This window comes from Prionailurus bengalensis, chromosome B1 (assembly GCF_016509475.1).
Source record: "Prionailurus bengalensis isolate Pbe53 chromosome B1, Fcat_Pben_1.1_paternal_pri, whole genome shotgun sequence".
In the NCBI taxonomy this organism is placed as follows: Eukaryota; Metazoa; Chordata; class Mammalia; order Carnivora; family Felidae; genus Prionailurus; species Prionailurus bengalensis.
The window spans coordinates 202,579,500-202,593,025 of record NC_057344.1 but is presented as its reverse complement, the minus strand read 5'-3'; the positions used below and the strand labels follow the sequence as shown (position 1 = coordinate 202,593,025).

General features: G+C 59.4%; 1 protein-coding gene across 2 annotated transcripts in view; it reads right to left on the bottom strand.

Moving 5' to 3' along the window:
* The window catches only part of SORCS2 (sortilin related VPS10 domain containing receptor 2), a 448,567-nt gene that overhangs the window by 260,975 nt on the left and 174,066 nt on the right, over positions 1-13,526 (bottom strand). For both annotated transcript variants that reach the window (XM_043573043.1, XM_043573044.1), the window contains exon 2: positions 7,146-7,213. In XM_043573043.1, coding sequence (XP_043428978.1) covers positions 7,146-7,213 — 68 coding nt within the window. The remainder of the gene's footprint in view (positions 1-7,145; positions 7,214-13,526) is intronic.

Sequence of the window (13,526 nt, the reverse complement as noted above, 5' to 3'; positions counted from 1 at the left end):
ACGTGCCACGTGCAGAAATCACCAAAACCGAGGTGGGAGCACAAATCAAATTACAAAAGGTGAAATGACACCACTTCTTCCCATTTTTTAAAAAAATTTTTAAATGTTGACTCATTTTTGAGAGAGAGGGAGAGAGAGCGTGAGCAGGGAAGGGGCAGAGAGAGAGAGGGAGACACAGAGTTGGAAGCAGTCTCCAGGCTCTGAGCCATCAGCACAGAGCCCGACATGGGGCTCGAACTCACGAACTGTGAGATCATGACCTGAGCCGAAGTTAGACACTTAACTGACGTAACCACCCAGGTGCCCCTGTAACAGGACATTTCTTGAAGAGGAGAAATCCCAGACAGGAAAAAATTAACATCTATTACAGCCAGGGAATTGGTCTTGGGCTAGCCTAGGCTCTGTTATGATAACAGCTAAAGCCCTAAATTTCAGTGGCTCCCCAGCCACTGGCCCCCAAACTTAATCAGATGACCCCAAAATAACTACAAGGGAGGCTGGGGAAGGGAGGAAACGCTTGGATTATTTGGTGAGCACTAGATTAGACTGTCTCTGACACACGGTACCCAGTACATTCTACAATTCATGTATACATTAAAGATTTCATGATTCAATTCAAGATAGGAGGAAGAGAATCACCCCACAAAAGGGAGGGGATGCCAGCAAGGCACTCTGGGAGAAGACCTGAGACCCACGCCCACCCCCAGTATTCCCGAGGTTTCCCCTGTGGAAGGTCCTGCCCAAGGTCATATGTGCCAGGGGAAAGGGAGGGCTGGTGTGGCTCTCACACCGGCTCAGTGATGGCACAGGCACAACGCCAAGTGGGCTACGGGACTGAGGCTGCCATGCTCAGTGTGAGGATGCAGGGAGTCCCAGCAGAGAGAGGTGGGGTGGGGAAAGGTGGGCCGAGGTCCACTTTCTCCCCAGCGTGGGGATGCCCCCAGTCCCCTCGTGCTCCACTTGACAGCATCAGAGCCAACTCTGTGTTCCTGGCCCCCACCCCATCCCCTAGGACGGCCTCATAGGTGTAAAGGGTTCTCTAGGTCACGTGAGCATCTCCTAAGAACCATGTCGCCATCCATCCATCCACCCGTCCATCCATCATGTGTCCACCCATCCATCCATCCATGTGTCCATCCATCCGTCCATCATGTGTCCATTATCCATCATCCACCCATCATGTGTCCATCCATCCAGCCATCATGTGTCCACCCATCCATCCATCCATGTGTCCATCCATCCGTCCATCATGTGTCCATCCATCCATCCATCATTGTCCATCCATCCATCCATCATGTGTCCATCTATCCATCCCTCCACCCATCATGTGTCCATCCACCCATCCATGTGTCCATCCATCCATCTGTCCATCATTTGTCCATCCATCCATCCATCCATCCATCCATCCAATGTCCAGCCTGTGGCAGATCTGTGATGGGTTCTGGGCATCCAGTGCTCACCAAGGTGGACCTGACTGGTCTCCATCCCCAATAAGTACATGTTCTGGGTGGGGCGAAGGGGGATAAACCGTACCCAAGAACTCCCACAGTCAAGGAGAGATACAATAAAGAATGCCTGGGGGCTACTTACACTGAGAGGTGGGGTGGCCTCTTTGAAGAAAAGAGGTTCATACTGAGACTAAGTGTCCACAGGGGCCAGTACCTGAGGGTCAATGCCGAGCGCATTCCAGGCAGGCGGCCCCAACAGGCACAGCCCCCTTACAGGGACCAAGCTGGGCATGGTGGAGGCTCAGGCAGCAGGCTGGCTGGACGCTGAGCGGCAAGAGGGGCTGGGCTGGGGAGTGGGGTAGGACCTGGCGCCGTGGCTTTTATCCAGGTCCCTGGGGAAGCCCCAGCAGGAAGCTAAGCCTCACTCCTAAGCAGCCGAACCCCTGGCTCCTCCACGTGTGGTCTCTGGACCAGCCCCGATGGCAGCATGTGGCCACCTGTTAGAAATGCAGACCAAGAGACCCGAGTGACCGTTGCAGCCAGAAAGGCAATGCCAGAAAGACCCCTCCTGGGTCTGCTGTCACCTGGGGGGGCTCCTGGGGGGGGTCTCCACACTGAGTCTGCATCTTCCAAGGCATGGTCCGAGCGGCAGTAGTTTTGAAGAGATTTCCAAGTGACCGTTACATACCTCCTCCCACCGAGGACCCATTTTCTACTATCTGCATGTGGCTCAAACCTCGATGGCTTGCAGTTACCTTCCTGACGGCGTTTGTGAGGCAGCCGAGCCTCACCGGCCGTTTGGGATTCAGCGGTGGTGACACCAAATGGGCCTCCCAAGACCCAGCCCAGGCTGGACACCGGAGCCGTGCCTGCCGTAGCCCAGACCAGGCCAAATGCGGGCCCAGGTCGGGCACAGACATCGGGCGATGCTGAGGCCCCCAGGTGACCCCGGAATGAGCCAGGGCCCTGCTACTCCAAGTGTGCTCAGTGGGCCAGCAATTCGAGCATCACTAGGGGCTTGTTAACAATGTGGAGCCCCGGGCCCCACCCCCGACCCAGGACTCAGAATCTGAATTTTAACAAGACCCCCTCCCCGCTGAGGCTCTTCTTCAAGATGTGGATTTTCAACCAGGGACAAAATTGCCCTCAAGGGGCAAAAACTGGTTCTCGAAGGGTGCGAAGGATCTTACGTTGTTATGTACAAGGCGCAGGTCACATTGAACTTCAACAGAAATACAGTCGTGGGCGGAGGGGCACCTAGGAGAACAGTGTCTCAAAGGCTTCCTGCGGGGAACGGGGCCGATCAAGCAGACAGTTGAGGGTCCCCAGCTCCAGGCCGCGGGGGCCCGGGGAAGCACCAGCCGGGGACTTTGCCTCCAATCTGTATCAGGGGTGCCCGTTCGTCCCTTTGCCTGGGAGTGGTCTCAATTTTCCAATGGATAATGCAGTGTCCTGGGAACCCCCGAAGGGTTGCCCCTGGGAACCTGGAGGGACAGCCCTGAACCAGGGGAAGAACCAGGCGACATCCTCCTGCAGGCAGGGTGTGGGGGCACAGGAGCATTTACAGATCACGTCCATATTAATTCCAAACGCTCTTTATCTTTATCTCGCAACCGCTATGGCCCCACCGTGGAATAGATACAAGTTGCACATCAACTCTCAGAGGGTCCGTGCGTGCCCACGCTCTTCTATACTTGCCCCTACAACCTCTGGCTCTGCCCACTGGATCCCCCACCCCTACACCTGGACAAGGAGGGCGGGATGCACAGGTATCAGTCTTGGGAAGCCACCAGGGGACAAGGGAGCAGGGCAAGACTGTGGGCGTGTGTGCATCTCAAATCCCGGGGGCCTTGCAGGGGCGGGGCTTGGAGGGGCGGTGAGGGGCAGCGGGGGAGGAGCTGGGAAGGGGCTACAGGACCCCACCAAGGATGAAGAGGCAGCAAGGGAACACAGGTGAGGATGGAGAGGGGGCGACAGGGGCAAGAGCCATTTAGGAAGTCAGATCCGGGCAGTGCAGCCCAGGGGTGAGGACCGTGCAGTGAGCTGAATGACACAGCCAAGCAGATGAGTCCACGACCTACCTCCAGAGTCTGTGCACGGCCTTATTTGGAAAAGGGGTGGTTGTGGATGTCATTAAGTCAGAGCTCTAGAGATGAGATCACCCCGGATCACCTGAGTGGACCCTGAATCCAACAATAAGTGTCCTCATAAGGCACACACACAGGGCAGACACACATAGAAGAGGCCGTCTGAAGCCAAAGCTGGGAGCAGGGACTGGCATGTCCCCCCACCCCCACCCCAGGAGCTGGAAGAGGCGTGAAGGATCCTGGGGGAGCCCGGCCCCACCCACACCTTGATCTCAGACTCTAGCCCCCAGGGCCATGAGAGAGCAAATTCCTGTTGCTTTAAAGTCCCTACTTTTTGTCCTTCGTTCCAGCAGCCCCAGGACATTCGCACAGACTGGACATCGGGCAAGCGTCAGGCAGGCTGGTCTGGGTGAGTGTGTTCCTCCTGTTGCCATCAGCCCTGGGAACCCAAGATGGGAGGTGCCCGCACAGGATCAGCTCTGAAGCCAACTGGAGGCTCTCTGGAGGGTGGGGGGCAGCCTCGCTCCCTCCCGGTGCCCCTTCCCCAGAGTGGAGGGCACGGCCCCACCCTGAAGACCGGACGGGGTGACAGGGGGCCCCTGAAATGCAGGACAATTAAAAATGCACTCGGCTTACATTTCAGAGAGCCATTTCCAGAATGTAAATACCATACCTGTCCTTAAAAATGGATTCACGGGGACCGCACAGGAGAACCCTGGGGAGGCTCAGGGCGCGTCCACCGAGTGAGTCTCTAATCCGCGTGATCCAGGCACGGGCTCTGTCAGCCCCCATCCACGTGGGCCTTGACCAGCAGACGGAGGCGGGGTGGCATCCCCACGCAAGACCAGTGGCAACCTTTCCACTTATAAGACACTCACGCAGGTGCCAAGATAGAGGAGACATGGGCTGAAAATGCTCACAGGAGGAAAACGTGATTGGCAGTCGAACACAGACGCTGTTCATGCTCCCCCGGAACCAAAGGGACTCAAAAGGCAGCGGCCGCTGGGGCCTAGACGGCGCGGGCCAGAGTGCCGCCCGCTCGGGGGCCTGCAGTGGGCCGGCCGGCCATCCGCTCACTCTCCGGCTCGGTCGTTACCCCCCGGGCTTCTGCCCAGAGAACAGAAGGCGAAGGACAACCACACGCCTACATTTTTTTTATGGCGGCAGCGTGGCCCCGTGTCAGAACGAACCCACCAAGGGCTAGTCCGCGGCCACAGGAAGCGCTGATGCGGACGCGGCCCAACCTCGAGAAACTGGAAACAGATGCGTGAAGAAAGGAGAACGCAGAACTTTCTTCCACGTCTGACTATATAAATACATCCGCGAGAGAAAGATACACAGAGGATGTAAAGGCTCCACGCCGGAAGTAACAGGTGGGGCTGGGGTGATCCTTCCTGACATGACTAACGCCTTTGCGTGTATTTTTAAGAAAGGAGAGGAAATGCCTGCACAGAGACAGTGATGAGAAAGAACATGGAGAATTGGTCTGTTGATCTGCTTCGGAGAAAAACTAAGTTGAGGCCGTGTACCGTTCTGGGGACCTTTCGTGTCACCTCGCCGGGCCCTCATGCTCTCCCGGGCGGAGACAGAGTGGACAGAGCCCCCCGCTGGAGCAGCCCTGAGGTGGGTGGTTGGCCTCCCTCTCGGCTGCTGTAGCCACGTCTGAAGAATCGGGAGTCTGGAGCCCTTCAGCAAAAATTCCCGGCCCCCGTGCCACGGGGTGGCCCAAATCCACCCGTCCCCACCGCGTCCCCCATAAGGGTGGGCAGCAAGCCCTACGTATACCCCACAGCTCTGTCCTGTGGGCACAGATGGCACCGGGAAGGACTGTTCCAGCAACACTTATGACCTCCCGTTTCCGAGCGCAGCCCACGGAGACGCTGGAGGGAGCGAGGGAAACCGGGCATTCCGGATGGTCAGCGAGTGCGGCCGGTGCAGGGAGAGCCCGCCCGCCCGTCAGGACGCGGCTGGTATGCAGCATTTGGGGCCAGCGAGGCGGCTCCTCTGGGATGCTGCCCAGAATTCAAGGCCAAGAGAAGAGCCAAGTGCCCCTGTTCACTCTGCAGCCCCGGGGGGACCTCCTTGGACCATCCACCTAGCAGGAGACAACGCCCTCCATGGGCCAGCCCGTCCCAGGGCCTCGCCCTGAAACCCTCAGAGGGCCGCAGTGAGAGGTGGCGGGAGCTTGAGCGCTCACGCCATGGTCCACTCTCATCCCAAATGCCGAGCTGCCTCCCCGCCACACTGAGCGGGACTTTTGAAAGCAAGCCCCGGACCTCTCCTCGGGGGTGAGCTGCTTCAAGGCACAAGACGAAATGACGAGGGGGGGGGGCGTGGCAGGAAACCAGCTGTCCTCTTTGTAGGATGCTGACCCCTGTCCCTGAGGCCGACAGAAGGACTGGGGGGCGGGCTGGGCGGGGGGGGGGGGCGGGGTCTGCAGGGCGAACCCGCGAATCCACGGCCGGGAGGAGCCGGCTAGAAAAGGCTCTCTGGCTGGAGGGGTAAGAAAAACGCAGGGCAGTACGAGTTGTTTGCTTGCTCCCCAGGCTTGGTCCCATCAGCACCGCCGGTGACCGACCCGGCTGCCCCAAGACGCCCCCATTCCTTATACAAGAAGGAAAGGACCCAGCTGGAGGTACTATTTGAACACCCTCCCGGAGCATCACGGAAATCCCCCAGCAAGAACCAACAGAATGAATCATCGAGCCTCTGCCCCAGAAGCAAAGCCAAGAGCCAGAAATAAATCAACTCAGGGGGGCTGCACACATACAGGAGTCCTGATGAGCGGGCAGAGGTGTTTTTCTTATGGATGTCAAATAGAAAAAAAATGAATTAATTGGTGCTTGAGAAACACACCTTGAAAAACAAAACGGTCCAGCACACCCAGGGAACGTGGGAGTGGCGAGCAGCGCGTGGAGGGAACACAATCGTGGCCCGAGGACAGCTTTTGAGACGACAGCCCCAGCCGCCCGGGAGCCTCCCTTCCCCCTCCCTGGGTGAGCAGGCGTCAACATTGAAGACGATAGTCACCGAAATGATTTCTCCAAAACCTCCTTCTCTCCCACCTCATTTAAAACATCAAAGGGGCTGCTTAATGTTCTCGGACCGAATTCACATCTCACATAGAAAGAGATATCGCCCGCCGCCAGTGGGTTATTTATTTACCGAGCTCTTCGGCTGAGCCAGGAAGAAAGAAAAACGTCTGAACAATGAGGATAATCGGCATACTTGGTGGACTCCAGAAGCCTCTCGTCTGAAGTTCAGGGCGTGAGCGGAGGGAATGTGTGCACCGACCTGAATTCAAAATGCAGACCCTCCTCCTCGGGGAGGAAAAAAAAGGCAGGGGGAGGGGGAGGGGGAGAGGAAAAACAGAAAGAAAAGAGAGCGAAGGAGCTTTCTAAAGGGCCGTCTTTTCTCCGGTGCCGTTTGTGCCCACTGCCGAAACCCGCTGTCGCTTTCCACCGTGTCCTACGTGCATTTTGCAGCCAAAGAAAAGTTGCGAGGCCGCCAACTCACAGGGCTGCTCCAGCTGGGCGTCTGGATCCCAGCCCTCAGTCTCGGGAGTAGTGCAGGTGCACAGGGAGAGAGGCCCGCCCTCGGCTTGACTTACCGCCACAGAGAACTTTCCAGAACCTTCCCCATGTCGGCGTGGTAATACTTCGTCAGGATCAAGATCACCTGTGGTGGCAACAGAGAGACAAAGGCAGAAATCAGCCAGTTTCGAGGCTCTGAAAGAGGGATGTGGGGACGGTCCCTGACCCAGGTACACATCAGGGGCCCGGGTCTTTCTGTCGGCTTCCCCGGGAGGCCCCAGCCAGCCTGCACACAAGGCCGGTGTCCGCCCTGAAACCTCCCAACCTCCCTCTGTCCTCAGAGTGACTTTGGGACCATCCCCATCCTGCCAGGGCCACCAGGTCGCTGGCACGCAGCAGGAAAAATTCTTAAAAATTGTTTTAATCTTTGTCGATTTTTGAGATGGAGAGAGAGAGATGGGGCGTGAGCGGCGGAGGGGCAGAGAGAGAGAGGGAGACACGGAATCCGAAGCAGGCACAGAGCCTGACGCGGGGCCCGAACCCACGAGCCGGGAGATCGTGACCTGAGCCGAAGTCAGATGCCTAGCCGACGGAGCCACCCAGGCGCCCCTCAGCGGGAAAACTTCAAACTCGGCCCCAGACAATCTCAAACCATGGTCAGAGGGTCAGCCGAGCTAGTGTCCCAGAGTGCCGGGCAGAGGACGCGTTTGACAAGGCTTCGGGAGATGGGGCCTCGTCCCCACCAGGGCCTTCGAGAACACCTGCTGGGGCCACCCCAACACACGGGCAGGCAGGGGCCTCTGCCCCTCTCCTGCCAGCGCCGGAGGATGCCGGAACCAGCGGAGGGCTGGGGAAGGCGCACGAGGGCGGCCGAGGCGGCAGGCGGCCCGCACATCATCGACGGGGCACACGCTGCTTCGCGGCCCCTCAACTATCATCACGCGCGTGGGCCCCCCCCGACGAGACCGGGTCCCCTCACCCCCGTGCAGGAAAGGAAACTGTTAGGTAATAACAAAAATAAACGTGCTCAGAAGCACCCGAAAGTTCCTCCAGACGCACGGACGGATGGACCACCACAGAAAGGAAGTGAGGATTGGCCTGCCTGGCGGGAAAAGCGCCTTGTCCCCAGCGACTTCGCTGGCCAGTGCATTTTCCCACACATCACCTTTCATTTCGCTCACTGCCAGTCTCTATTAGCTGCTCCCGGTTGCCATGGGAACCGGGGGGGGGGACCCTGGGGACACCGCCCCCCCACCGGCTCCCAGCAGAGCCGTTAGCCCGGTTAATCTGGGGTCACCACACTGGCCGGCTCCGGGTTTGGTTCCTTCCCGCCCCGCTCGGCCTCCTCTGTGTTAGGGACGTGGCTGCCCCAGACACCGTCTGGCTGAGCTTCCCCTGCCCGGCGATGAGAGCAGGGAAGATAGGAGGAGGGGGTGCCAGCCGGGCCGGGACGGCGCACATTCTGGAGGCAGCAATGATCAAACGCAGACTGGAGGCCTCGGCGGCGGGGGCGCGACGGCCCCGCCTCTCGCTCAGGAACAAAGCCACCTTCCCCTGCCAGGCGCTGGGGCTGCCGGAGATGAGCGGGAATCCTCTGAAGACCCGGGGAGGCGGGCAGAGGGACAGGGCCTGGACAAGCAGGAGACAAGCGTATTTTTAACCTATTGATTTATATTTTATAGCCTCGCTGCTCCCGGAGGGGATTTCGAGGAGCCAGAGCGTGACAGCTGGAAGGGACCTCAAAGTCTGCTTCATCCAGCCCATCCAGGGTGAAATCCTTAAGCCAACATCCTCATCAAGCCCCAGCTAGCTGAGCTCTGCCCGCACACCTCGGAGGGTGGGGAGCTCACCCCCCAGCACGGCGTTCGGACCCCTCCTGGATGGGTCTCTCCACTCACACCCACCCCCTTCGTTCTGAGTGCCAGCCCCACCGGGCCTCTGCACGGGCTGTTCCTCATGCTGGGACCTTCTTCCCGCCCCCACTCCTGACACCTTGGGTGTCTCCCAGACCCCTCCTCTGGTTCAGTGCCCCCCACACCCTCCCAGACCCCGCACTCTCCCCTCCAGCACGGCTCACGGGGTCTCTTTCGAACATTGGACGATGAGCCCTTCGGGGGAGGGGACTGTGTCTCGTCTTATGTCCCAGCACTGGGCATGGCACCTGCTGTCTAACACGACTAAGGCAATGAAGCCAGGGGAGGCGAGGGCCCTGGGTGAGGGTCTCCTCCCCTGCTCTGGCCCCCCTCTGCCATCAAGAGCACACACCGTCTACCCTTCGTGCGACGGACAGAATCTTTCCGCTGGCACCACCTTAACCCACGGGAGGTTTGGGCTCCGGAGGCCAGGGCCGGGGGCCATCCTTGCCCGGTGCTGAGACAAGGAGCCACCCAAGAGGGGTCAGCCCTGGGGGAGCCCTGCAGGCACCCCTCTCTCTGCGGCGGGCAGCGGAAGGCGGCCTCTGCTTTGGGGTCGGCCCCTCCGGGCCCCGGGGAACCTCAGTTCCCCGCCCTACAGCGAGGAAGATACACCCAGCTCCCTCCGTGGGGGTGCGGGTGCCGGAGCCAGCAGCCACGCTCTGGCCCACGCTCGCTGGCATCCGCTTGTCCCCGGGGCAGCAGGGACAACCCCGGGGTTGACTCGGCTCGTGCACATCAACCCTCTTTTCACCCGGGACCCACGTGTAGCTCCTGTCATTATCCCCACCTGCAGGCGAAGGAACTGAAACAGAGAGAGCCTAGGGGTGCCCGGGTGGCTCGGTCGATTGGGTGTCCTACTCGTGATTTCTGCTCAGGTCATGATCTCACGGGTTTGCGGTTCAAGCCCCACGTCAGGCTCTGCACTGACAGTGCTTGGGATTCTCTTCCTCTCTCTCAAAATAAACAAATAAGCTTTTAAAAAAGGAAAAAAAAAAGGGAGACCCAGGTGGCTCAGTTGGTTAAGCATCCAGCTTCAGCTCAAGTCATGATCTCACGGTTCACGAGTTCGAGCCCCGCGTCTGGCTCTGTGCTGACCGCTCAGAGCTTGGAACCTGCTTCCGATTCTGTGTCTCCCTCTCTTTCTGCCCCTCCCCTGCTCACGCTCTCTCTCTCTCTCTCTCTCTCTCAAAAATAAACAAACATTTAAAAATTTAATCAAAAAGGAAAAGAAAGAAAACAGAGAGCTTAAATGCTGCGGGAAAGCATACAGCACCCAGCGCCCCAGCAGGTTCTGAACTGCCAGGCTGAGGTTGGGTCTCCACCGTCCGCTCTGCTGATACTGTCCCGCGATTCTCACACGTGCTTGAACAAGGGCCCCACGTTTTCATTACTTTTTGAAAGTCGTTTCAAAGAACTGAAAAGTATGGCACGCCCTTCTGGGGGTCCCAGCTAACAGCTTTGGAAATGAAATATGCCAAGAACCATTTTCCAGTGGCTGGTATGTTAGCACAGCTCTGGCGTGCTTTGATCTGGGCGGGAGACGAATCTGGAAGGGCACTGGGGCTTCTGCGTCCCAGCCTTCGCCAACGGTCTCCTCCCGCCCCGAGGTTGCCAGAGCCCCCCGCCCGCACGACTCCTTCCGGACCGTCAGAAATGCCCCGACGAGGATTGAGAGCCACCCCTGCCCAAGGAAGGACAGACCCCGCAGGTCCTAGGTCACCCTGTGTCTCCTCTTTTCACTCCTGGTCCCCCCGGCCCTGGAGGTAGGCGGGCCTCCCCCTGACTCCCCAGATACACCGTCACCCAGGCCTAGCCAGCCGTGACCCCGGTGAGAGAAGCCAAGCTCTCTGGGCTTCCCAGACCTGCCTGTCCTCGATGCTGCTGGCTGTAGGTTCCACCACGGAAGGGACGTGGTCCACTTGGCTCCACCCTGAACTCCCAGGACTCAGCACAGAACGAAAGCTCACAGTATTTGTTGAGTGAATGAAGGAACAGGTCAGAGAGTAAATGAATAAATACCCCTTCCCAGAAGCAGATCCGGAGAGGACACCGAATCGGTCCTTCGGGCCACTGTCACCGCCCACAAGTCCCTGCTGCCAAGGGTTCCCTCCCGAGCCCACTGCCTGGGCCACCCTCTCCTGACCCAGGAAACGCCACCCAAGGGTGCAGAACATGGCCCGTTCTGGAGGCCCCCAGCGACAGCCATCCAACCCTCAAGGGACAAGCTCGGGACCCCCGGTGGGGTGAGCCCACCCCCGTCCCAGTGCCGGTGCCCACGAGGTGGCCCCGACTGGGCAGCCAGGGCCAGTGGGATGTCGTGCGGCCCAAGCAGCCCCCCAGGGCCCCCCGTTCAGAAAGACCTGTGCTCGGTTTCATGCTGTGCTGTCACTGTCTTGAAATTCTTAAAGAAGTTTCAGCGAGGGGCGTGTTTTCGCTACGCATTGGACCCCGTGAACAGCAGAGCTGGGCCTGAGGCAGGTGCCCACCCCCTCTGACGTCCCCAAGTTTGAATCCCCCTCCAGCCCCTCGAGGTGCTGGAAAGAGAGTATCTGCCTGAACCCCAGTTCCACCAAGATGATGAACCCCGTCTCCCGAGTCAGGGAGACAGGAAGCCAGGCCAAGGTGGGGGCTGGAAGGAGGCAGCAGATTTAATGCCGGAACCCATGGGAACCTGGGACAGCTTCCAATGCCTGCCTTTAGAAATGGAGAAACAGATTCAGAGAAGGGAAGGGGGGTCCAGCAGGGATAGGCCTGGTCCCCAGAGATCCCCAGCCAGGGCCCAGGGCCAGCTCCCACTGGCCCCGGGCACTATTCCAGGGACGGGAGCGGTGGCCTCACCAGCCTGCTCCTCCACTGAGAGGCAGCCGAGGGCTCTGTCCCCAGGAAGGAAAAGAAACCGTGATGTCCACACTCAGTCCGTGCAGAGACCCTCGGTGGGCAGAGGAGCCCCCACCCGGGCCCCGAGCAGCCTGCCTCCTGCCCAGGCCACAAGCCAATTCAAGACCCAGATAGTGAGTCTCTGCCCCCAGGACGCCCGACATGCCCTTCTGTCCCCCAGTGAGCCTACAAAATCCACTTAGAAATGAGGCGCTGGGTGTGTACCTCAAAGCTCCCAAGAGAGGCTTGTGGAAACAGCCCTGCGGTTGGAGCCACCAGCCGAGGACCCTGAAGTGGCATCAGGGGTCCGCCCCTGTGGCCGAGGCTGGCTCGGGGAGGTCTCAGCGCCCAGGGCGCACGGAGGCCCGCAGCACCAAAACGAACACCGCCACCTGCAAATGTGCTCGCCACGCTGTTCACATCGTCTTTCATCAGGTGCCCCCGCACGGCTGGCACGCTTCTCGGATGGAATAGAGCCAAACGAGGAGGGTGTGGCGGCATCGGGAAGACCCCGGCCCTCTGAGCCTCTGTCTCCTCCTCTGTGAAATGGAGCGGATTCGGGTACGACCCCACAAGGCTGCCGGGGGAGGGGGCGATGCCCATCCACGCGAGCCTATGCCTGAAATCAGAGCACAGAGGCCCGGGGGCGAGGCCCTCTCTCCCTGAGCGGCCACTGGCACGTTTCTAGGTCAGCTATTTCTGTTTCCTGGGGTGTGAGTCACAACAGCGGGGCCGACAGGACGCCCTGGAGGGACCCGCAGAACGCTAGGCCTCTTCCCGAGGTCGGCACGCAGCCGGGCCCCCCGGGCAGGGCGGTGACGAGCACAGACACGAGCCCTTCCTGAGCGCAGCCCACGGAGTGGGGAGCCTTCTGAACTGCTGCCCGGCCCGCGTGGGCTTCGCAGAACCCTCCCTGCGCCCAGAACCCGCGGCGCTCAGCACTGTCACCTCCCACGGGCATCTCGGGACTAGAAGCACGCAGATCACCTCCGGTTGGAGGTCCCAAGCCCTTCAAGGAGCCAGTGGGAAAGAATTTTGAAGCAGCCTTATATCTGTGTGCCTTCCAAGGGCTCAAGGATAATCCCCAAAAAATAACAAATACTCAGCACCATTCAGGAGTCAATCAATCGCACACACACACACACACACACACACACACACACAGCAGCAAGAATTCAGCATCAGCTGCCAACTTGGAAATGAACTTCCCATCAGAAAAAGGGAAAATGCAGAGGTGGCCCGTGAGGGTCAGGCCTGCGAGGCCCCAGAAGGCGCCCCTGCCCACTGATGTCCCCCAGGCCAGTCGGGACAGGGCCGGCCCATGTCACGGTGAGTCGAGGTTCTCGCTGCTCACAGTGGGGCCTGGGACCAGCCATGCACACTTCGCATGAGCCCCTGGAAACACAGAACCTGGGTGAGGCCCCACCCCAGACCTGCTGACTCAGAATCTGTGTGTTTAACATCGACGTTTCAGGAACCACACTGGAGGATCCCCGGGTCCCTATCCGCTCACCCCCATCAGAAGCCGAATTTCCTTCTAGCATGCAAGAGGGCCCCATTCTCTCCAACCTCAAGCAGCTGTTAACCAACAACAAACACACACCACCCTCAGGCACACACTCACCACCGTGAATTTCAGTCACCCCAGGGCCTTGGTACATGCTG